This window comes from Mesoplodon densirostris, chromosome 3, assembly GCF_025265405.1.
Source record: "Mesoplodon densirostris isolate mMesDen1 chromosome 3, mMesDen1 primary haplotype, whole genome shotgun sequence".
In the NCBI taxonomy this organism is placed as follows: Eukaryota; Metazoa; Chordata; class Mammalia; order Artiodactyla; family Ziphiidae; genus Mesoplodon; species Mesoplodon densirostris.
The window spans coordinates 59,470,647-59,496,220 of NC_082663.1; the positions used below are offsets into that span (position 1 = coordinate 59,470,647).

Consider the following 25,574-nt stretch of genomic DNA (forward strand, 5'->3'; position numbering starts at 1 on the left):
TTGGTTCATTCTGCTTTGTTTTCCCCCTTGGGTAAACTCAATAGCTATTAACAATGCTTTAAATGGTGACTGTAAGAATATTATCATTTTTCACTTTCATTAGATAATTTGCACTATTTTTTTAAGTAAACTAAGAAATTGAGGTTAGAGACTATCATATAGTAAATAACTAGCTGATAACTAAAGATCTTTATTTATTTTTTTTAATATGCTACCTGCACTACTAATTCAGGTGGGGTCTCTGTACTGAGATAATCAGTGAGTTTGCTATTTGGGAAGACTAGGTGTATTCTTGTGAGACGTACATTCATTCACATGCCTGATTTGCAAAGCCCCAGGCATGTCAGGTGTATTTTTGTGGTTCTCTAAAGAGTAGAATAACGATATTTGGCTAGGTAATGAGGAGCAGAAAAAGGATCTGAGAAGAATTTAAAGACTTGCTCTTACCATTTTGGATATCTGGCAACCCTTTCTTAAGCACCCACCCTTTCTTCTGCCAGGCCTCAACTTCAGGATACATATTTCTTAGTTAAGAAAGCACTAAATTAGAATCAATTGTTAATCTAGTAATCAAGGTGACTGACTTGGACAATGTGAGTTCTTCCCCCATTGGCATGAGCTTGATTGCAAAGCCCAAACACTTCACATTTTAACCAGGGAAGAAAGTGTGCATGTGTACCAGTGCACCTCCGCATAGGGGAAGAGACTCATTGCCAGCCCAGAACAGAGGAGCCCATGGTTTAGTCTGAGAATGGAAAGGAAGTCCTCTGGAGCATCTGGGCTCTGAATTCCCAGTCTACTAGGTATGGCCAGCTAACCTCTAAGCAAAATCCAAGTTATATGGATAGTAATTTGTTATCTTGCTTGTGGACATATTATCTAAAACCCAGCAATAGTAGTAGGAACAATAATTTCTTTTAAAAGAATTGATCTAGAGCTTGGCTTTGGTTTTATCTTTGTTAGAGAAGCACTTAAAGAGAGTCTAGAATGTATGCCTTCCAGTTAATCGGGAACTAAAGCATCTTAATGGGAAATTGGTTGGTTCACTAGTAGTCAAATTAGTTTGGTGCAGGAGTGTATCAACACAGTATGTGATGAATTTACTAAGCACAGTGTAAGTAGTTAGGAATAAGGGCAGCCGGAATCCTACGCTAAGCAGTGTTTCAAGGCGGCTTTGTACTTGGGCAACTTATCTAGTTCCTAAAGAGAGGAGAAAATGACATGTTTCATTTAATTGGATTTTAGTACCTTTTAAGCGAACGAGGCATTTATAAGTACTTAATGTCACTAGCCTTTGAAGGCTGTCCTGTATTCCTTCTACCCAACTGTAGTTTCCCCTCAGTTTTGAGTGATTTCAATCTAAACACATTAAGTTTCAGTTTTGTTTTTTCTGCTTAGAGATGGAAAGCTGGGTCTGAAGCGAACAGCAGAGCTCTTATACAAGGAGGTCAGTGTTCGCACTCAGAAATGAAAGTATGTCAACTAGTCTTGTAAAGGATTTTAGAACTGTTCTGAATGGCATTTGGCATTTAGAGATTAGAAACATTTACAAGTTCATTGCTTATTATTTTTTCTTTGGAAATATTTTTTCTTTACTAATTTATATGTTCTTATGTCAAATGTTTTCCTGCCATGATCATTACAGAGCCCATTCTGGTATCCATGTGAACTAGTATAATTGGAGCCGGAGAAAATCAAGTTAGACATCGGGAAGAACTTCCTGAAAAGCTAGGACTATGGGAGTGCTAAGAAGACAGGGAAATCTTTTCTTGGAGACATATAAAGGAAAAATTTTAAAGTGATCTTTGTGCTGTGTTTGATTTGTCTCTCTCCTCAGAATTAGGGGGAGTGCATGAAATCTTTTGTGACCACTTCTACTCTGTGCTTTTGTGATTCTCTGAGTATCAGCAAAGGGAAAACGTCCAGTGCAAGCTTGAACCATTTCATTATGGAATCTTAGGTGTAGGAATTCTTTCTGACAAGAGGAACAGATGGCCCTCTACCCTCTTTAAACACTTCTAACGGTGGAAACTTCTTTACCTCATAAGGAAGAGAGTCCATATTTGGACAGTTTAAATTATTATAAATAATTTTAAATTGTGGTCTAAAATTTGTCTTTGGTAATTCTCTTCATTGGTTTTAGTTTTGTCCCTGAGCCATTGCACGCGAACCCTGTTCTTTTTTTTTTTTTTTACTTTTAGTAACTTTTTAAAAAAAATTTTTTTTACATCTTTATTGGAGTATAATTGCTTTACAATGGTGTGTTACTTTCTGCTTTATAACAAAGTGAATCAGTTACACATATACATATGTTGCCATATCTCTTCCCTCTTGCATCTCCCTCCCTCCCACCCTCCATATCCCACCCCTCTATGCGGTCACAAAGCACCGATCTGATCTCCCTGTGCTATGGAGCTGCTTCCCACTAGCTATCTACCTTACGTTTGGTAGTGTATATGTCCATGCCTCTCTCTCGCTTTGTCACAGCTCACCCTTCCCCCTCCCCATATCTTCAAGTCCATTCTTTAGTAGGTGTGCATCTTTATTCCTGTCTTACCCCTAGGTTCTTCATGATATTTTTTTTTCTTAAATTCCATATATATGTGTTAGCATACGGTATTTGTCTTTCTCTTTCTGACTTACTTCACTCTATATGACAGACTCTAGGTCTATCCACCTCATTACAAATAGCTCAATTTCGTTTCTTTTTATGGCTGAGTAATATTCCATTGTATATATGTGCCACATCTTCTTTATCCATTCATCCGATGATGGACACTTATAGGTTGTCTGCATCTCCGGGCTATTGTAAATAGAGCTGCAATGAACATTGTGGTACATGACTCTTTTTGAATTATGGTTTTCTCAGGGTATATGCCCAGTAGTGGGATTGCTGGATCATATGGTAGTTCTATTTGTAGCTTTTTAAGGAACCTCCATACTGTTCTCCATAGTGGCCCTGCTCTTTCTGAATCCTGATTTATAATCACTGACCCTCCCAACTTTGCTCCTGCCATTTGTAAATTTGATAAGGACATTTATGCCTTCATTGAAGCCAGTAGTAAGCATGTAGAACAGGATAGAGACCTGCTTGGTTTTGGGAAGGCTTCTCAGTCTTAAAACAATTATTTGTTTTGTCTCAATACAGTAAAGAAATGGTTGGGCCAGTCGCCATCAAATCATGGGTCACAATTGGTGGCTTCCCTTTGTGGCGTCTCTACAGATCTTGGATCAACTCCTTAGCTTTGCAAGTCTGAAAATTCGATTTTTCTTTCAAGTCAGATGTGATATATAAATCTATTACTAAAAACTTTAAACGGTTTTAAATTATGAAATATTGGAAAAAGTACAGTGCACAATGTACTACAAAGCCTTCTTTGTACTTATCATGGAGAGTTAAGATGAGTGGAAAGGTTAATATTTTCCCCCTTGTTCAGAATGCTAAGGGATATTCTTAGCCACAGAGACTAGTGCCCACCCTACGCTGAACACAGGGTCCTGAGAGTTGTAGCCAAGGGGAGGGTTCCCACTGGGAAATCCTGATGAGACCAGGCAGGGAGTGAGCTGCCAAGCAACTCTGGCAAGTGTGTTCTGCAAGTCTTGTTTTCTGTGGCTGTTCTTTCCACCATTTTTCTTGTGTTTTAAAGGAGCAGTTTATTTTGTTGTTGTTGTTGTTTTTAAATAACTTTATTTATTTGTTTGTTTTTATTTTTGGCTGTGTTGGGTCATCTTTGCTGTGTGTGAGCTTACTCTAGTTGTGGCGAGCGGCGTCTACTCTTCGTTGTGGTGCGCGGGCTTCTCATTGTGGTGGCTTCTCTTGTTGTGGAGCATGGTCTCTAGGCGTGCGGGCTTCAGTAGTTGTGGCATGTGGGCTCAGTAGTTGTGGCACATGGGCTTAGTTGCTCTGCGGCATGTGGGATCTTCCCAGACTGGGGATCGAACCCATGTCCCCTGCATTGGCAGGCGGATTCTTAACCACTGCGCCACCAGGGAAGCCCCTAAAGGAGCAGTTTTGATGCAGGATGGTTGACCAAAGGTGTGTGAACTTGCCCCCAGAAACAAAAGAAGAGTATGGTGCTTGGTGTTAAAATGTGAATTTTACAGCAGTTCAAGGTGCAGTCAAAGAACTGGAGAAGAAAGATGAGCAGAAAATTAGGAAATGGCAAGAAAGCCCAGGACATTATATAGGGCTTCATAAATATTGCCACAACCTGGTGAGATTGACCCACAATTGTGTGCAGCTAGAGGCATGTCTTGGCCTCAGGGGAGGAGCATGTAGGGATTGCCAGTGGGCCCAACGGCATCTGTTTGAGGATTTAGCTATTAAGAGACTGCCTGGGGCTTCCCTGGTGGCGCAGTGGTTGAGAGTCTGCCTGCCGATGCAGGGGACACGGGTTCGTGCCCCGGTCCGGGAGGATCCCACATGCCGCGGAGCGGCTGGGCCCGTGAGCCATGGCCGCTGAGCCTGCGCGTCCGGAGCCTGTGCTCCACAACGGGAGAGGCCACAACAGTGAGAGGCCCGCGTACCAAAAAAAAAAAAAAAAGAGAGACTGCCTGGCTCAGCCTCCTCATAGGCTGTGTGACCTCGAGTAAGTTATCTAAGCACCCCTGCCTCATTCTCCTCATTTGTCAAATGGGGATTATACTCTAGAACACCTACCTTGAAGGCTCGTTGTGGACTCACATGAGTTAATGTGTTGAAAGCAGTTAGAACCGGCCTTGGCAGATTAGTGGAGGGATGGTGATACGTGATGCTCTAATAATGAGGATGACCGTGCACAGTGCTGATTGTATTTTCAAGAATATATCCCCTGGGGTAAAGGAGGACTGTCTGCAGATTCTGCTTCAGGGAGCTGCGGTATTCACTCTAGGTATCTACTGTCAAACCGATCGAAATATTCAGATTGGTTGGCTGGGTCTTCTTGTCTGTAGGACAACAGTCTGAATAACTGTTGGAAATTTTTCACTCTCCAGCTTTTCTGTTTCTAAAAGTCATTTAGATCATCATCCTTTAATTTGTGTTCTTCATTATAGCCTCGCCCTTTATTTCAGTACATGGTCAGAATGTGTTCAGTTTCTCGTTTGCTTAGTCACTGATCACATGTTAGGCAAGCTGCTGCTTTCTGTTATTATGGAGGCAAATACTCTCCTTTCTTCAATAAGGTGAGCACATTACAGTAAGCAGCCAGTTTCACCCAAATTGTGTGGGCTAACTTTTTTAGTTTCAGAGAGGAACTTCAGGAGTTAGGGGCTTGTCTTTTTTGGGGCATGTAAATACCTACAAACCAGTTATGCAATAAAAATTGTTTTGATCTTGAAATAGTAGCAAGCAGTAGATAGACCTGAATCCAAATTCCAGCTGTGACCTTCTAACTTGTACTGAGTCTCACTTCCTTCATTTATAAAATAGGAATTACAAAACCTATCTTGCAATGTTATTGTAAGGATTAAATGTATTTCCTAATAGTAGTGTACAGTGTACATCTTGCTCACCTTGCTGATTCCAGTGTTACTTGGCATCAGTAGGTACCTTTTAGGCAAAATAAAGGATATGAAAGTATTTTTTTCAGAAAACACATTCCAGTGGACTGCTGACTTTATAATGGATGTAACCTACTATCAATATGGGTTAAAAGTATCTGCTATGAAGAGGAATTTCTTTAAAGATTGACGTTTTCAGTGGTTTAAAACTTTAGACTTGAAAAAGAGAAATCAATTCTTGAGGTTACCCTAAAAATTAAGCACCAGTTTAGAATCTTTTGATCTTTTAGTCCGTGTTGAGTCTTTTGTCAAACAGTTAAAGACCAGCATCTTGGATGTCTTTGGAACAGTTTGTATGATTGAACTGGATTGTTTTTATTGTAGTAATCCGTTGAAATTCTTTAATTTTTTCCCCTTCCTTGCCTTGAAGCTTTAAAACAAAATACCGCAAATCTCTCATCCAGAACTGTAGAAAACTCTTGATGTTCTCTATGACAAGAATAGTCCATTTTTAGCAACTGTGTGCTCCGTATGCTCAAAATTTAGCAAATTGGGTTTCAGTGGGAATGCTTTAATTTCTGTGATTATTGGGAACATGTTTACACTGATGTAGGGAGAGTTACATGTGCTTTCCTTATATGGTCAAAAGGTTTTGAAGGTGTGTAATTTGGAAGGAGGGTATAACCAGTTAAAAAGCAGAGCCTGTCCATGGGTATAGAGAACACACTAGGGGTTACCAGTGTGGGGGGGAGGGGCATTGGAGGGGTAGGGGATTAAGAGGTACAAACTTAAAAAAAAAAAAACCCAAACACAGTCTGTCTATCCTGTTAGGAATGAGAAAACTTCAGGGCTTACTCTCATTTAAGGATTTCTTCAGTTAGCCAGATGTCTTTAAAAACACAAATCATCCTAAGTCTTGGGGGCATGCTTTTGCTTGGCTATTAAAGACTTTTTCAGAGAAAGGACCTTGTGGAATGTTGAGTGCTCCTTTGGGTTTGAGGAAGCACTGAGGGCACTGGCACAGTCAGCAGAGTAGCTGACGGGTTTCTGTGTTGTCATGAACTTGAGGGGAGCCCCCAGTTACCACGTGGCCAGCGAACTCCTCTTTGAGCTGTTGTTTTTAAAGGATAGAGTCGTCCTGGAATGAGCATTAACGTTGTGCCTCTCTGACAGGTAAATTATAACGTCGTGTACCTCTGGGAAACTTTTAGCACCCATTAGTGGTGCATGCTGTACTTTCGGGGTAATACCTAAGTGACATGATTTAATGGTCGGTGTCAGAAATCTCCTTTATCGTTTGGAACAACGTTTAAAATAATGCAGTTTTCCTTTATTATGTAAGCAGTTCTTTATTGATGAAGCTGTTCTCTTCCAGCTCCTTTTTTTTCCTGAATTAAGGGACACTTGCAGAAGTATAACTTTTGGCACTATGTTTGGGGTAAAATTGTTGAGGGAGAGGGCATGTGTGTGTGTGTGTGTGTGTGTGTGTGTGTGTGTGTGTGTGTGAGACAGAGAGAGAGACAGAGACAAAGACACACAGACAGGGGCAGGCAGAATGTGCTTTTGAAAATAGCCATGTGAGGAACTTCCCTGGTGGTCCAGTGGGTAAGCATCCACACTCCCAGTGCAGGGGGCCCGGGTTCGATCCCTGCTCGGAGAACTAGATCCCACACGCATGCCGCAACTACGAGTTTGCATGCTGCAACTAAGAGTCTGCATGCCGCAACTAAGATCCTGCATGGCGCAACTAAGAGCCTGTGTGCCACAACTAAGACCAGGTACAGCCTAAATAAATAAATAAATAAATAAATATTAAAAAGCAAAGAAAAAGAAAATAGCCATGTGAGTATGATGGCATTGCTTAGCCATTATTTACTTTCAACACAATCCCCAACTCTTGCCTCTCTTAGATTTTTTTTTTTTTCTTGCGGTACGCGGGCCTCTCACTGCTGTGGCCTCTCCCGCTGCAGAGCACAGGCTCCGGATGCGCAGGCCCAGTGGCCATGGCTCACGGGCCCAGCTGCTCCGCAGCATGTGGGATCCTCCCGGACCGGGGCACGAACCCATGTCCCCTGCGTCGGCAGGAGGACTCTCAAGCACTGCGCCACCAGGGAAGCCCCAGATTTTTTTTTTTTTTCAAGTGTGGTATTATTCAGTTTTCATTAAACTGAGCTTGGGACTTAGTGACACTGTGAGCTCTTAGATGTTCTCTAGGAATCACTCATCGTGCCAGAGCCTGTGGCAGAGATTAAGCGAATAACCAAACCTTTTCTTCGACACACAGCTCTACAGTATTTTCCAGTTACTTTCGGTAGCTGAGGCCTTACCGGTGGAATGGGACAGGAGATGGGAGCCAGGCTCAAGCCTGGACAGCTGTGGTGGCCCATATTCTTTTCTCCTTCAGGCTGGAGTAGAGCAGGGTCACTTGGAAGCCAAGTGTTGCCGGTGGCAGAGCCACAAGGTGGCAGGAACCTGGGTCCCTGGAAAGCTACTTGGAGGAGAGCCACCCAATCAGCAGTATCTGCATGGGGCTGTTATGTGAGCAAGAAATGAACTTCTATTGTGTTACACCAACGAGCTTCCAGGGTGTCTCTGTTAACAGTGGCCAGGTTTACTTTCCTACTTACCTGTTACCCAGTGTAAGGCGTGGAGCAGCTCCCCAACACTTCAGACCTGTGTTTGGGCCTAGGGACAAAGCCTTCATTGATTGTTTCCAACAGATTGGCTTTCTTCACTGACCTATCCTTCTTTGTTTCCTTCCCTTTCACTCCATTCTTATTCCTTTCTCTTCTTTCATTAAAATAATGTGCAGATCTTGCAATCCAAATCTCAGCTTCCATGCCCTGCCTCTCAAAGGTCTCCTTGACTGCCCAGTCTAAAATAACTCCCTAGGCACTTGGCATCATTCAGCGTTATCTGATAGTTTCTCCATGCAATCAGGGGTTTGCTCAGTTCACTCATGCCTCTGTTGTTCCTAGAACAGTGTGTGGAATGTATTCTAATAGGGCTTAATACTTGATGAATGGAGTATGAAACTGTCTTACTTTGGATTAAGAAAAAAGTGGTGTATGAAAGATCACAGTGGAATCAACAAACAGTATGAAATGATTCTTTTGCTTTACAGAGATGGACTTTCTTTTAATTTAACCTTTTGAGTCCTGTCTGTCTGTAAGATACTGCCTAGACCTAGACAAAAAAGGATAGGTCAGTGACAAAGGCAAGTCTAGGTCCCGTGAGACCCAGTTTGCCGGATATTTGGTTGAGATCCTCGAAAATGAGTGCTCTGTTTGTTGACCTGTAAACAGACAGCAGTAGCGCCCGGGTCCAGAAGAATGAATAACTGATATTACTTTTCCAAACTGTTAGAGTGAGTTATCTTTAGGATAAAAATGCCTTTCGTTTTTTTTTTTTTTTTCCCCTGCAGTTTAGAGGGAAGACTGTTTTGAAGTAGAAAGAGTTTTCATTGATAAAATGTGAGATCTTTTTAATGGATGTATAGTGCTTATTTTACCTTTCTACATTGATTTGGATCCTGTTGCTGCCTCTAAGAGGAATTGGAGAGGGTCATAGTAACTTCGGTGAAATAATTTAGCCTAAGAATGCTAACTAATAATGTTTTTAGTACTATCGTATTAACAGCTAGTTAATTTACTTATTAAGCACTTAAATGTTAGGTGCTGGGCAAGTATCAATACACTTGACTTCATTTAGTCCTACCTATCCCATAAGATGGGTTGGTTCTGTATTTATCCCATTTCACAGTTTAGGTAGCTGAGGCAGCTGAGGTTGCAACCCAGGTCTGCCTTAACCCTAGAGGCCTCACAATCAACCTTTGCCTTCCTCGCTCTAAAGCATTACCAGACCAGCGTCTCTTGTCTACCTGGTCAGTTGTGTTGACCCAAACCCATGTTCTTCTACCTTCTAGGGTTATCTTAAGTACTCTTTAGAAATTAAGGAGCCATAGGGTACTGTGAAAGAGACTGTACTCCAAGAAAGGCCAGCCTCCACAGGGTCCTTTCTGGTGTGACCACCTCTGTCCCCTAGATCAAATGCAGATCTGATGTGTCCCTCCCCTGCTCAGAATCCCTCTGGTGAATCCCTGTCCCCCAAGCCCTCTGTGAGCTGGCCTCTGCCTTCATGTCCAGCTTCCCCTCTAGCCCTGCTCTCCACCTCCGGCCGCAGTAAACCCCAAGGAACTGTTCTATACCCAGTCTTTACTTGGAATTCCCTTCCATTGACAAAGTCCCTTTCATCCTCTGGGAAGTCTTTCCCAGTGTTGCAAGGCAGACTTGGTTACTCCTGCACCCATCTCTGCAGGGACCCCTGGTCCTAACTTGGGTGCTTAAGCTTTTCTCTGCCTACCAGACCACGAGCTCTGTGAAGGTAAGGGTCAGGTCTTGTCTTCTTCCTACCATCTGTGCTTGGCACACATCAGGTATTTGTTGTATGAAGGGAGAAAGGAGAATAAGATAATTCAAAAGTGGTCACAATATTCATGTTCCTTGAACACGAGTCTTTTCTTCTAAGTACTCATAGTACATTCATATGTAGCTTGTTAAGACCCCATGGAGTTATGTCTGGGGTGACTGTCAGTCAACGCAATGGGCCAGGCACTGCTTCCAGGTGATGCAGTGCTGAGCACAGTGGTAGGATGTGCCAGGAGTTAGGTGGGAAGCAGAGTCTACCTAGCAGAGATGGGCTTGAACCTCCAGATTCTGCACCTGAATCTGCTCCAGATCACTGTGGTCAGAGCACTTTACCTCTGAAAGCCTTGGTTGCCTCATCTGTGAAATGGGGGTGATGGTTTCTACCTCAAAGGGTGGTTGTAAGGATTTCATGAGATAATTCACTTAGCATGGTGCCTGCGACATTCAAATGCCCAGTACTATAAATTAAAACACAAAGGGATCCTGTGATGGCCATTTTTATCCTTATGGGTTCCTAAGCAACCTCAGTGAATAAATTGGTAAATACTACTGTTTTCACATTGAATTTCCATGTCCAGGAGTGAGAAATTTCATACTCACTGTGAGTTAAAACAAAGTCTGACTCTTTTTCCTGAGATGACTTCAATAACTTCTTTATGGCGGGGGCTTGAACGATGGTGGAGTATCTGCAACTAGGCATCTGTCACAGTAAGGTTTGTAAAGCATATTAGGTTATATTTGTCCATTGAATGTTTATAGTTGGCCCTATGAAAAACCAGAAGTTTATATACCACAGAAGTTTGGGTTAGAGTTAGCTAATGATCAAAGCTGTTTCATGTTCAGATTGAAAAGCCGTTTGACCGTAAGTACTATTTGGTCAACTGAATTTGTAAATTGCTGATTGATAAGTGCCAGCAGAGGGGTAAATGGGAGTTCTTTCTCTCTTCCTTCCGTCCGTCCATCATCTGTCTGTAAGAAATGGAAGGAAGGACTGGGGTTTCAGGCCAGCACTTTCCCAAGGGCCCTGGAATAACTGCCTACTTTCACACAATGGCAAGGGTCCATTTCTGCCCTGTGGCCCCATCTTCTCAGTGGCACAGGGCTTTTGGAGGCTGCTGCAGTCAGTGGTAAGCAGAGCTGAATAAGGTTGTTGTTTCCTGGGAAACTGGTGCATTTTCCTGCTCTTGGAAGAACCTCCACGAGAGGGCAGAAAAGGTCAATCGTTTCTTGCCCGGGTTCCTGCAGTGGGCCTCTCTGGTTTCAGCCCCCCTTGTCCCATCATGGTCTATTCCCAACAAAGCAGCCAGAGTGATCCTTTTAAAATGAAGTTCCGCTCTTGTCACTTTTCTACCCTGAACTGTGCAACAGCTTCCCACTGCAGAGTTAACACCCAGGTCCTTACAGCGGCCTTTACTTACCCCTGACCTTGCCTCCCATTTCCCTCCTCTTCTGCTTCAACCAGCAGGTTTCCTTGGTGTTTTCCAAACACTCCAGGCACATGTCACTTCAGGGCCTTTGCCCCTGCTGGTCCCTCAGCCTGAAATGCTCTTTCACATCCGCAAGGCTCACTCCCTTACTCTGTTCAGGTCTCTACTAGAATATCCTACTACTGTCCTATCTAAAACATCTCTCTCTTTACCCCGCCTTATTTTTATTGGGTCTTCCTAATCACTCACGTATCAGGGGCTTAATTATTTGTTCATTGTATCTGTCTCCCCACTAGAATGATAGGGTAGGTCAGCGATCCCCAACCCTTTTGACACCAGGGACTGGTCTCATGGAAGACAGTTTTTCCACGGACAGGGGTGAGGGGATAGTTTCGGGATGATTCAAGTGCATTGCATTTATTGTGCACTTTATTTCTGTTATTATTACATTGTAATATGTAATGAAATAATTATATAGCTCACCATAATGCAGAATCAGTGTGAGCCCTGAGCTTGTTTTCACTTGCCACTCACTGATGGGGTTTTGATAAGAGTCTGCAAGCAACTGATTTATTATGGTCTCTGTGCAGTCAGACCTCTCTGCTAATGATAATCTGTATTTGCAGCCGCTTCCCTGTGCCAGCATCACTGCCTCAGCTCCCCCTCAGATCATCAGGCATTAGATTCTCATAAGGAGCGCGCAGCCTAGATCCCTCGCATGTGCAGTTCACGGTGGGGTTTGCGATCCTATGAGAATCTAAGGCCACCACTGATCTGACAGGAGGCGGAGCTCAGGCGGTAATGCGAGCGATGGGGAGCGGCTGTAAATATAGAAGAAGCTTCGCTCGGTCGCCCGCCACTCACCTCCTGCTGTGAAGCCCGGTTCAGGGGGGTTGGGGGCCCCTGGGGTAGGTGATTTGTTTTAGCCACAGCACCTGGTCGACACTCAGTACATATCTGGAATGAAGGCGTGAATGTATGGGGAGACCAGGGGCTGGTTCTGGCTACCTGGGTCATGGGCCAGTCTCTCATCTGTCTGTGTCTCTGGGGGTTGTGAGGTTCAAGTGGGGTAGCATGCACAAACGCCTTGTGAACAGTGAAGCCCTAGGGAAATGGGAGGTATTATTCTGAACAGGATTAATTGCGTGCTCAGCCTTTTCGGATTGGTTCTCTGTGCGTGTTGCTCCAAACGTTGTGCTGGTCCTGCTGCACTCGGCGCCGAGTAAGGAAGAGAGAGGAGACTCCAATTGACTTTTGGCTGAATGGTACCTCTGATGAAGCCAACATGGCAGTTCTGGATGTAGGTACTGTTTTTCACTGGCTAAGAACCCTGAACAGTTGACCTGAAGATTCAGAGAGAATCCTAAGTGAGGGGCAAAAAAGGACAAGGCCAGAAAAAGGGGCTCTTGCATTCTAAAGCCATTGCTGATTCTAAGGGAGAATGGGAAAGCAGTCTCTAAGTGTGTCGTCCCTTCTCCCCACATTGTTGTACATGACATAGGAAAGATGGAATTACTAGAGTGGGGGTGGGGCAAGTAGTTGGATGTGAGTAGTTTGAAAACACACCCTCCCCCTTTTATGATGTGTCACAAATATACGCATTCTGTAGTGTTTCTTTTGCCCGTAGTTCTTGATTTTGATCAGATGAAATGTTCTTTGCAGGCGCCAAAATTTAGGTCCTTCCCTCCACCTCCCTTCTTTTTTTTTTTTTTTTTATTTTTTTATTTTTGCGGTACGCGGGCCTCTCACTGTTGTGGCGTCTCCCGCTGCGGATGCGCAGGCTCAGCGGCCATGGCTCACGGGCCCAGCCGCTCCGTGGCATGCGGGATCCTCCCGGACCGGGGCACGAACCCGCGTCCCCTTCATTGGCAGGCGGACTCCCAACCACTGTACCACCAGGGAAGTCCCACCTCCCTTCTTTTTACAAAGGTGTTTCCAGATTGTAGTTCCTGGTAGGCTGGACATTTGTCTTTCTTCTGCTCATTTCCATTTATCTATTTTCTATCTTTCTTGCCCTTTTCAATTAAATTGCACGTTGCTTTGTTTGTCTAGCCATTTGTCCTCTTCCGTTGTCATCCCTCCTCAGCCTGCCACTGCTGCTGTTTCTTCCTTTCCCTCCCCACTGAGCCCTCATCTTTTGAGTCTTCTTCTTTCCTCGCTTCCCATCCACTCTGTGGGAGCTGAGGCTGATCTTGGTCTCCGGATGCTCCTTCTTCATTGTCCTGCTTCTCTGGTTTCTGTGGCTTCATGCTTTCCATTCTGTGACTGAGCTGGCTTTTACCTGCATTTGTTCCAATTTGAGAAGGAAAAGAGTCAGGAGAAGAGCAACAGGCCCTGAGAGCGCTCTTTGGTTGAACAAAGGTGATGGAGGTCTAGGAAGAGAAGAGACGGGAGGATGGAGGGATATGGATGTAGTGGGGGTAGGGGACGTCGGGAGAGTTTGCTTCTGATCCTAACTTGTTTCCATAAAGATTCTTCCCAGTCCTTCGGGGAGGAGTAGGATTCACTTGGGGGTCAGAGGTTGTAGCTTGGAGCAGTGGGAAGAGGATTGGATGGAGGGTGAAGACATGGGCTCTGGCCTGAGGTCTGCTGTGTGATGGGACCCAGAACAGGTCACCTATTGTTGTGGGCCTTCAGTTTCCTCACTGGTGAAGTCAGGGTTTTGATCCAGATGAGTTTCTTTCAGCTGTATATTTTATAAATTTCTGAACCTATGCTTCTTTTAGTGAGGATTCTCTGATTCTTTAATCTTGCATGGGTCATTACTCTGCAGAATCTTCCACGCTCTTAATTAAGAATGGCCTGTGTGTGTCTCTCTCTCTGCGTGTGAGTGTGAGTGTGTGCCTGTGTGCATTGGGGATAGAGGTTAGAAGGGGTGTTCTGGCACAGCTGGCCAGATGAGAGGGTCAAAGGGCTCCTTTCCTTTGTGCCCTCATGAGAGGGATTTCCTGTGGAATGCAGGAGCTCTGTGATCTACCCTGAAATAAGAATACAGGTGGCAGGTCACAGTTCTTTGTTTAGGAGAGATCAATTTATGGAGACTTAAGGTTCTTTGTATTCCTGGTAGTCTTGGTTTTGGTATGGTGTTTTCAGTCCTGTCAGCTGACCTACACTGACCTTCAGACACCACTTGGTTTGACATAAATCTGTAGACTTCAAATGTTAGAAATAACCATGTGAGATTACTGTCTGCATGGGTTCAACCTGAATATGAAATTGGAGAAACGTAGTGTTTACCGTGTTGTGAATGTAAAGCTTGAGCTATGAAATATAAAATGAGCTAATAGGACTTTATTTTCCAATATAGACTATATAGCAGAGGGTGTCCTAGAGTCAGAGGGGCCTTAGAGACCCTAAATAGAGGTGCTGAAACTTTTTTTTTTGAAGGAGAAATCTTTTTTCCCCCCACACAAAGTATTATGGAGAATGATGTGTAAACTTGATACAAACTTTATCATAACTATATTTTTCAAATTTATTACATTTATTAATTCAATGAGAGCAATGACTTAGTCTAGCAGTTCAAGTCTTCTCCAGTGTATTAAATTTTGGTAGATAATACATTTAAGTGAATGCAATCTTTTTAGATGTAAATATAATTGAAAACATATTTTCCAAAATGAAATTTAAGAGGAAAGTTTGTAAAGTCCCAACATTCCTCCATTAGAACCTATGGTTCCCCTGTTTGAAGACCACCAATGCAGAGAGTGAAAATAAACTAATCATCAATCCAAGGAGCTAGGAAATAAACCAAAGCAAAAAAATAAGGGAGAAATTAAATCCCAAACACCACTTATCTAGACCTCCCATTTTTTATATTGAAGCTGTTAATGTAGAATTATATACATGGTGTGACAAATTCTAGACTTTCAAGTCTAGATAGTTAGCCCCATTCTCTTAGAATAAACAAATAAGCAAAACAAAAACAAAAATCAAAGCCACCATCTCCTGGTAGTGCTTATTCCTCCTAAGCTGAAGTAATCCAAGTCATCTTTGGACATCTCTGATCCTTAGAAGGCTCTCACTGTGGTACTGAACTCTGTGTTGTGCCCTGTCCTTCCGTCCATTGTTTTGTGCTTTCCCCTGGGGGCCTGCAGAACATGTGTAATCCCTTGTCTGCATGGCAGACCCTCAGATATTTGTGACAGTGACTGTTTAATCATGAGTCTTTTCTCCTTTGTCAAAACAGTCCCAGTTCCTTCAATTGTTCCTCATATGACAGCATGGTTTCTGTGTCCCTGCAGCATCCTTGTCACTTTTCTCTGAACATGTTGTCAGTTTTGTCTATATTTCTAATAAAGTATTCCATGGCCCAGGTATATCTGAGAGGTATAGAGAAGAGCTGGACCATAACCATTCTTAATGAACTTAGTAGATTTTCTTCGATGTAGGGTTGAGCAGAATTAGCATTTTTGGGTGGCTGTCTCAGTGATAACTCACACTTAGTTGATTATGGACTAAAATCCCCACTGATATCCAACTGTTAAACGGCATTTTGCTTCATTCTTAATTTTTTCAGTTGATTATTTTGGAACCAAGTGCAGGACATTTATTCCTCAAGAAATATTGGGATAATGGAAGGGTAGAGATTATAGTTTAAGTATTCTTATATCCAACTCAGTATATTTCCTACTATGATCTACTTGAAGTATCAGTTTTTGTTTTCAGTTTCTAGGAGTTCTATGTTTTTATGGAATCTGTGAGTAAGTTAGTGATTTTAAAAGGAAGTAAGCTAATCAACTTTTTAAAGCCTGCTTCTGGTCTTGTGAGGAATCTAGAGTCATTTACTGACCTTCGTCATGAATTGTTTTTCACTCAATTTAGCTGTGTTACAGAAACAAAGCCTATTTCATTTCTATAGTGGTGAATCATTTCACCAAATGTGAAAGTCGTCAAGAATTTTTTATGCTTGTGTCTATGTTTAACTGAGTTTAATGCAGAGGTTTGGATAATGGATGCCTTTTTAATAAATATTACTGTATACATCTAATTTATGGTAATTATTCCTTTTGATTAGTAATCTTGGTAATTGTGTAATTCAGATGTTTTATATCCTTGTCAATTTTGTCTGCTTGTTCTATCAGCTATTGAGAGAGCCATGTTAAAGTTTCCCACTGATTGTGGATTTGTCAATTTTTCTTTTATATATTTTGAAGCTATGTCTGTATTAGGTGCATACAGATTTAATACTGTATCATCTTGTTTAATTTACACTGTATGATGAAAAGTTCCTCTTTCTCTAGTAATATGTCTTGGTTTAAAAACTACTTTGATATTGTTTTGGCTGTACTAGCTTTCTTTTGGTTAGTGTTGTGCATAGTGTATCTTTTTACTTAAACTTTCTGTGTTATTTTTAGTGTGTCTCTTGTAAGCAACATATAGATATTGTAACTGTTATTGAATTAAAAATCCATACCTAACTTTATCAGTATTGTATTTGGATCAGTCTGTTTATATTTAATATAATTGCTGATATAGTTGGATTAATATCTATCATATAACTCTCTATTTGACACATGTTTTATGTTCTTAATTTCTCCTGTCTTATGTTTTTGATTATTTATTTTCTATTTCATTTTTTACTCTATGACTTGTTAGCTATACATTCTTTTACTATTCTGTTAGTGGTTACTCTCAACATACATGTAGATGTGACATATTATAAATATAGTAAGTTATTACTTTTAACATTTTCCCAGAACTGTTAGATACTCTAATTACACTTCCCTTTTATGTTACTGTAGTCAGACATTGTAGTTGTACAAATACTTTAAACTCCATGACATTTTAATTATTCTTTTGTACATTAGGTATTAATTATATTTATTTACTTCATTGTGCCTCACTGCCTCTTTTCTTTTTTTTAATTTATACTTCATAGTGTTTTTATTTAATTTTTTAAAAAATTTTACTTATTTTTGGCTGCGTTGGGTTTTTGTTGCTGTGCACGGGCTTTCTCTAGTTGTGGTGAGCAGGGGCTACTCTTCGTTGCAGTGCATGGGCTTCTCATTGCAGTGGCTTCTCTTGTTGTGGAGCACAGGCTCTAGGTGTGTGGGCTTCAGTAGTTGTGGCACACGGGCTCAGTAGTTGTGGCTCGCGGGCTCTAGAGCGCAGGCTCAGTAGTTGTGGCCCATGGGCTTAGTTGCTCCGCAGCATGTGGAATCTTCCTGGACCAGGGCTCGAACCCGTGTCCCCTGCATTGGCAGGCGGATTCTTAACCACTGCTCCATCAGGGAAGTCCCCTCACTGCCTCTTGTATTTTCATGTTTCTGTTTGAGATCATTTTACTTTTGCTTGAATAAGTTCTTTTAGTAATTATTTTAGTGCTGGCCTGCTGGCAGTGAGTTCCCTCAGTATGTGTCTTAAACATTTAATTTCAACTTCATTTTTAAGAATATTTTTGTTAGGTGGGGAATTTTAGGTCATCACTTACTTTCTTTCATTGTTTTAAAGATACCATTCCATCGTCTTCTAGCTTCTGTAACCTCTCAGAGTGGTTCTGCCCTTTCCAGAGTTTTTATTACATTTTATTCTCATTTCCATAGTTTTCTGACGCTTTTAAGAATATTACTTTTAATTTTTCAGTCTTTATTTTCTTGTTATCAGTAGGAATGTTGGCCTGTTCTGTTCTATTTTATCCTGTCTGGGAAAAAAAGCCATTCCTACCCCAAAGGCTATTTCTGAAGAAACATATTATGTAAGTCTTTTAGCTCATTTTGGTTTACCTTCCTTAAAAAAAATGACATTGTGATATTTTCCCCTGGATCTAACCAATTTATATTCAACTGAATATTGTTGACTTAGATTTGGTTTGGATAATAAATTTTAATGACCTTTATATTTTACACTGTACAAAAGATGCTTTAAATCAGCGGTTCTTAACCTTTTGAATCATATGCTCCTTGTACCCTCCTAGGAATCTCTGGTTAAAAGACAGACACTCTCCCCAGATGAATGCTTAAAACTGTGCATATATCTTCATGGGGATTAAGCAACATTTCTCCTACCTCGCATTCCCTCTCAACCCCACATCTACCCATGGGTTTCAGGATGAGAATCCTTGTATTCAGTACATAAAATAAATGTTGAGTTAAGTGTAAAGGTGTAGATAAATCAATTAATACCTGAGCACTTTCTGTTTGTACCATGATATGTTGGGGACAAAAGTGTGCTGGGCCTGAAACAGGAAGATCTAGGTTTGATTTGTGACTTTGCCACACACTGGACCTGAGAGTAGTATCAGTGTTCTCATTTATAAAATAAAAATCATCATAATACTTCCCAGACATTATTGTGGGAATAAGATGAGAAAATACATGAGAAATCACTTTATATACTGTTCGTATAAAATAATATATGTATGTCTATAGATATGGATTTATATCTAATATGTGCACACAACGTATAGGAAATAATTTTTGCATTTTCAAACTTTGTTTTAAAGAAATACTTGAGTTGAATACAGTAATTAGAAAAAAAAATATTGTGCCCACAGCCCTTTCTTTGGAATTTTGCTTGAGGAATGTAAAGGGTAGTATAACTTAGAGGGTGGAGCAGAAAGCAAGAAGCCCAATACTGTTCATCTGGCTCTGGGATCCTGTTAGTGCTGGTACTAACTAGTACCTGCACTTTTATTCACTTACCTATGACATGGGACAATGCATCTTTTAAAAATTTATTTGTTAAGGATCTTACAACATTCAACACACTGTGCTCTGCAGAGAAGTCTCTAGGTAGAATTACTAACTTTTTTTTTTTTGGTTACTATAAGGAGGTCAAGATTCCAATACTAAAAACAAAAAATCAAATTTGATAGTTCACTTAGAATGCTGTATTTATATTATGATAATGGTTTTAATGGCATGTATTAGGAAACATTCATTGTAATATTTAATGTCAATTAACATTTACCTTCATTGTACTTCTGTCAAAAATCATCCCATATAAAGGCTGTGTAGGGCTTCCCTGGTGGCGCAGTGGTTGAAAGTCCGCCTGCCAATGCAGGGGATATGGGTTCGTGCCCCGGTCTGGGAAGATCCCACATGCCGCGGAGCGGCTGGGCCCGTGAGCCATGGCCACTGAGCCTGCTCGTCCAGAGCCTGTGCTCCGCAATGGGAGAGGCCACAACAGTGAGAGGCCCACGTACCACACACACACACAAAAAAAGGCTGTGTAGAATACTAGAATACCTTAGAAAACAGAACAGTCTTACTGTTATATGAAAAGGTGACAATTATCAATAAAAAGCATTTATTAAATTCCCATTTTTGTTTGTTATCACGAAAACTGTGGTTCATAACATTTTTTGAATCTTTAGATGCCTTTGAGAATGTGATGAAAATCATAAACCTTTCCTTAGAAAACTGGACACACATGCACATAAACAGTTTTGCTCATAATTTTTAGAGGTTCGCAGACCAACTGAGACCCATATGGACTCTTTCTGTGGCCACAGATTAAGAAACCTCACTATAAAAGGATGCACACTTTGTTCTCATTGTCATCATTTGAAACTATAGTATTTGTTTACTGCCTGTCGCGCCAGGTTTTGTTTTTTTTTGTGGTACGCAGGCCTCACTGTTGTGGCCTCTCCCGTTGCGGAGCACAGGCTCCAGACGAGCGGGCTCAGAGGCCATGGCTCACGAGCCCAGCCACTCCGCGGCATGTGGGATCCTCTTGGACCGGGGCACGAACCCGTGTCCCCTGCATCGGCAGGCGGACTCTCAACCACTGCGCCACCAGGGAAGCCCATGCCAGGTATTTTAGAAACTACATAGTTAAGGTTGTTGTCCAGCAAATGACACTGTTATTAACAAAGTATACACAGATACATTGTCTATAGAGGGTAAGAGAGAAGAAAGGGAGAGAGGGAAGGAGAACATTAGCACAAGAATACTCAGTGATCAAGATAATAGAGCCACCAAGTTATTCAGGGTATTAGAGAACTTGAATTAGAGACCGTTGTAGATAAATGAAAAAATATTTAGAATATGCACATCAAGGTCACTGTCCATTTCCATTTTAAATGCCATTGGAAGAGGAGCTGGGAGAGTTGGATGAAATAGTTTATGGTGGCAAATACATTTAATACCTCTTTGGTTTCTTTGGTGAAATCCATACATGATAACAGCATTTCAGCAGAAGGTTTGATCTTTGAGAATTATTGATGAGTTTTACAAGTAGAATTTCTCTAGGGGGATACTTGATTGTAAAAAATGTTGGTTTAATTTGCCTAATTTTTTTTGTTTGTGCTTATATTGAGAGATATTTAGTGTGATTATACTTAGTTAAGTTTTCTACCTTAGTTACTCCTGTTTTCCATGTTACCTGACCTTTAGTGGGTTTGTTTGTTTTTTTTGCGGTACGCGGGCCTCTCACTGTTGTGGCCTCTCCTGTTGCGGAGCACAGGCTCCGGACGCACAGGCTCAGTGGCCATGGCTCACGGGCCCAGCCACTCCGCGGCACGTGGGATCTTCCCGGACCGGGGCATGAACCCGTGTCCCCTGTATCGGCAGGCGGACTCTCATCCACTGCGCCACCAGGGAAGCCCCCTTTAGTGGTTTTACAGGAGTGTTTGGGTGCTTTTGATTTGGGCACAAGAAAGTAATAGGGGAAAGGGGATGATTTTGATGTTGCTCTCGATGGGTTCATTTGGGAAAGTGAAAATTTTGACCTGCCTGTGGCAAAGGTGAACTTAGATGTAAATAGAAGAGGGAAGGCTAGAATTCTTTAAATCAAAATTTAATCAGGCCACTAACATTGCTGGCACCATTTAGTAATAGGCTTTGATAAAAATGGGCAATAAATTTCAGTGGCAGTGGAAAAAATATAAATTAAATCAATGAGGAGCTGTTTATTATCTGTCAACTTAGGAAATAATAAAAAAGAAAGTTTTGGCAAAGTTGGAATGAAAATGATACTCTTGACCAGCACAGGTGGTAATGAAAGTCGATACATTTTTGGAAAGCAGTGGTGACAATTGTGCCCATTCTTGGCCTCATTTCTGGAATTCTACTCTACGAAAGTAATTTAAAGCATAAAAACAATACACATGAAAGTATTTATTGTAGTATTTTTATAATATTAGCAAGCTACAAATACCCTTAATGTACAACAATAGAGGAATGATTAAGTAAATTATGGAACATCAAACACTTGATGGAATGCTATTAAAAATGGTGCCAAAAATTGTAACAACATGGAAAAATGCTTTTGATAGGCAAAAAGTACAACCATATGTGTGTTTGTGCCATGAGTATAACTATGTAATAATTAGCTGTGCATTGAACAAAGACTGGAAGGAAATAGGAAAAATAAAAAAAGGTTGATTAACTAGGGTGGTGTCAGTATAGATGAAATTTAGATATCTTTAATTGCTATCCTTTTGTTCAAAAATGAAAAATTTAAGACAGTTTTCTAATTTTCTGCACTTATGGATTATGTTCAATATTGAATTAATTGGGAATTTAAGTATTTGGTGTGAAGAATGTTTTTGCTCCTGATGGATAGCTACTGTTCCAGAATGATTTATTGAGTAGTTCATTCTTTCCCCACTGATTGGAAATGCCACCTTTATTATTACATAATTTCCAAGGCAGGAAATTCTGCCATGGAATTCTGATGGTCTTATCCCTCCCCCCACAGCTCAAACATTATTCTCTCTCTCAAAACTTTTGTTTCTAGTCTTGTGTATCTATTCTTCCAGATGAACTTTACAGTAAGCTTGTTGAGTTTCATTTGACAAATTTAGTTTCAGTTTTAATTAGAGTGTGTTAAATCTACAGATTAATTTGGGAAGATAATTTTGCCTATTAAGCCTCTTATTGTTTTCAGGAGTTTCAGTGAAGTAGCTGAGTGTTTTTTGTTTTGTTTTTTTAATTTGGAATATAGTGAATTGACAGAAAGGTTATAACACATCTCTATTTTTTCTGCATAGAAGCAGAATGATTCTGATATTGATGCCAACATTCATTTACAAAAATTTATAGTTTTCAATTGCCTAAAACAAAGTATGCAGTTAAATCCAGATGGGGAAATAATGGCGACACACTGGAAATCTGTACATTGGAATTTATCTTTGCCATTAATAAAATTAGTGGCCTTTTGAGAAAAGTAGATTTTGAATGGCCACAGTGATTAGAAAGTCCTCAATCTTAGTCAAAAATTTTCACCTGTGTCTTATCATTTATGCTGTGCTTGTTCCTCAGCACATGATGAGAAGCTCATTCCTTCTGCTAGTCTTCTTGGTAGCTTTATCTAAATCTCCTTTGAGTTTTGTCTAGCTTTTTTGAATGAAAATGTTCTTGTTCATATTCATATTTCCTTTCCCTGTCTTCCTCTCCTGCTACTCCACCCCCCATCCCCTTCTATCTCATTGGGTCTCTTTGTTCGTTTCTGTATCATCCCCTCCCTCCTCCTCCCATAATATTCTTCACCATATCTTTCTGATTTCTTTGTGATTAGCAAATGAGAGACCCGTTTTATTGCTGAATATTATTCTTAGTGCTAAGACTTCTGAGCATCACTCTTTAATGGCCATGTCTTATTTCTGACCTGACTGTTATTTATCTTCTTTGGCCAGTATAAAGCTTGGTATGGTCTTGAAAGGGAAGCATAGTTGAATTATAAAACTCTCCTGTTTGGAGTTGTATTGCATTGAAAAGGGTTGCAAACACTTTCATAAGTTGTAGTCCTGGTTCACCTAACCAAATAAAATAGTAATATGATCCTTGTTTTGAATAGATACAGATTAGATATCCTTGTGATCTGTGAAAAACTTTGATCTGTTTATACAATTTATTTTCTAGCATTACAAAAATGTATCACCAACAGGTCGGTTCAGATTTTGTCCGTGGATAATTAATAGTCTCTTTAGAAACCGGGAACATGACTAAAGCAAGCTGTTCTTCTGTTTTTAGGAAATGGAATTTCATCTAAGTTTCCTCTGTCTGTCATGTCAGACGTTTGTTATTGTTTTTTGCTTTTCAGATCCTCTTCCTGAACTTTTTTTTTTTGAAGCTATTGTATGGTTGATTTTTCTTGGCATGTTACTTTCTATTGATTATGTGTTTGTGTGTGTGCACGCGTGTGCACACACACAGAGAAAGGACAATTCAAAATTGTGAACTGGTTTTTTTTTTTTAGAACTCCACAATGTGTATTTATTCCTATTAAGGAGGATTCAAGATGATGTTTTATGTGTGTGATGGATTGCAAACCACTAGGAAAACATAGCCTGTTTATTTTTAAAATTTTAGCTAGAACAACCATGTAGTTACTGGAAAGAGGAGGTCCACACTGATTTTGTTTTTGGTCCTGATTGGCCTACCTCTTGATATCCTAAGGAATACCATGCTAATTATCATCAAAGGCAAACAGATGTTTAGGAGACTGTGGAGGCTTTTCTGTGTTCACTTTTCTCTCCTGTCACGGGCTAAGGAACTCTCGAAGAGTGGGTTTGTTTTTGTTGGGCAAGCACACAAAAGCCCAGATGCTTCTCCACACTGGGCTGAGCTCTGGAGGCCCTCCAAAGTGGGTGACCCTTTCCACCTCCTGATTTCCATTTTCCTGCCACTCCCACAAGCTGGGTGGTATGTACCTGCTCCCTCGAGGCCCCCTTTGTATTGCCTTTTTGTGGTTGAGGGGAGGGAGCATCCTGAATCCTTGAAGCCTTCCAGGCCCTAGACAATCTGGCAGGCTCATCCATCACTGTTGCCTTGGTTGTAGCACTGATTGAGCCACCCGACACCGCCTCTGGATTATGATATACTGGGGAGCATTAGCCTGCTGCCCATTCATTCTTTCCTTCCTTCCTTCCTCATAGTGTGCCTCAGTGACCCAGGCTGGCAGCTCCTCTCCTTGGGACCAGGATATTTAGCAGGGCTTTGTGCCAAACAGAAGCTTTCAAGAGAAAGTGTGAGGCCAGGCTAGATAAGAAAGAAGACAGAGAATTCCCTCAGAGAAGACAAACAGCGGTGGGAAAGGGCACAGCAAGTATTGGATCACATAGTGCTGTTTATTTGGCAATGTTTGTGAATATTTAATTAAGGTTCTTACAAGCCACTGTGGTCCAGTACAGTGTAAGGACACGGCTAAGAATAGTTATTTTGAAGCTTTATACTATGGTGGTATCTCAGGTACAGGAAAAAATTAATACAAGCAATGATGTTCATCAGGTAGTAGGAATTCAAAGAAAGTAAAATACAACCAAGTATCATAATTGCACATCTAGTAAATAAAGAAATTCTTTTGTATGCTCTAACTTTTTCAATTTTTTTTTTTGTGGCCTCTCCTGTTGCGGAGCACAGGCTCTGGACGCGCAGGCTCAGCAGCCATGGCTCACGGGCCCAGCCGCTCCGCGGCATGTGGGATCTTCCCGGACCGGGGCACGAACCCGTGTCCCCTGCATTGGCAGGCGGACTCTCAACCACTGCGCCACCAGGGAAGCCCTAACTTCTTCAATTTTGAAAACAGAACAAACCAGCTCTGACACGCATACTTAAATAGATCAGGAAACATCGCCCTGTCGTCCAAAACACTGTTTTTAGGAAGAAGGATTCATGATATTTGGGCTCGCCCACATGAAATGAACATTACAAAGGATCCTGTTTTGTATCGGGCCCCTTTTTATTGTGGTTTCTTAGAGCCAGGACGAGGAAGTGTGATGACACCTTGACTTGTTCATTTTTCAGGGGCAGATGACGGTCTATGCGAAGTTTGGCAAAAACGTTTATCTTCCTAAAGATGCCGAGTTTTACTTCATTTATAATGGATCTCATCAGAGACACATCGTGATTGCAGAGCGCATGGAGGATAACATTCTCCAATCCAGCGTTCCAGGTGAGGTGTCCTCTTTATTGTGCAATGGAAAAACCTGTCTGTGAGCACCTTCATGGTGCCTCGGGGTGGGGTGGGTATGAGTGAGAGCGTATGTGTGTGTGAGAACGTGTGGTTGTGTTTGTGTTTGTGCGTTTGTGTGTGTGCGTATGTAAGAATGTGTGTTTGTGCGTGTGTATGTGTGTGTATGTGTGTGTAAGGAAGAACACTCACACGGGGTTATCTCACGTCTGAGCCACTTCCAGCTCTGTCTGCAGCTCCCTGAGCAGCCCAACTTAGACTTACCCTCCAGGTTGGGGGTGCCCTGGGTGCAATTCCGTGGAGGAGATGCTCTGTCTTCGTATTGCTTCCTGCAGTCCCGGAGCCATGGCCAAGGACAGCTCAGGCAGATCTGAGATACTTG

At 41.4% G+C, this 25,574-nt stretch overlaps 1 protein-coding gene across 3 annotated transcripts in view; it reads left to right on the forward strand.

Annotated features, from left to right (window-relative positions):
- Positions 1 to 25,574, forward strand: part of ARHGEF28 (Rho guanine nucleotide exchange factor 28) — a 311,840-nt gene that overhangs the window by 99,840 nt on the left and 186,426 nt on the right. For all 3 annotated transcript variants that reach the window (XM_060093040.1, XM_060093041.1, XM_060093042.1), the window contains exon 3: positions 25,027 to 25,174. In XM_060093040.1, coding sequence (XP_059949023.1) covers positions 25,027 to 25,174 — 148 coding nt within the window. The remainder of the gene's footprint in view (positions 1 to 25,026; positions 25,175 to 25,574) is intronic.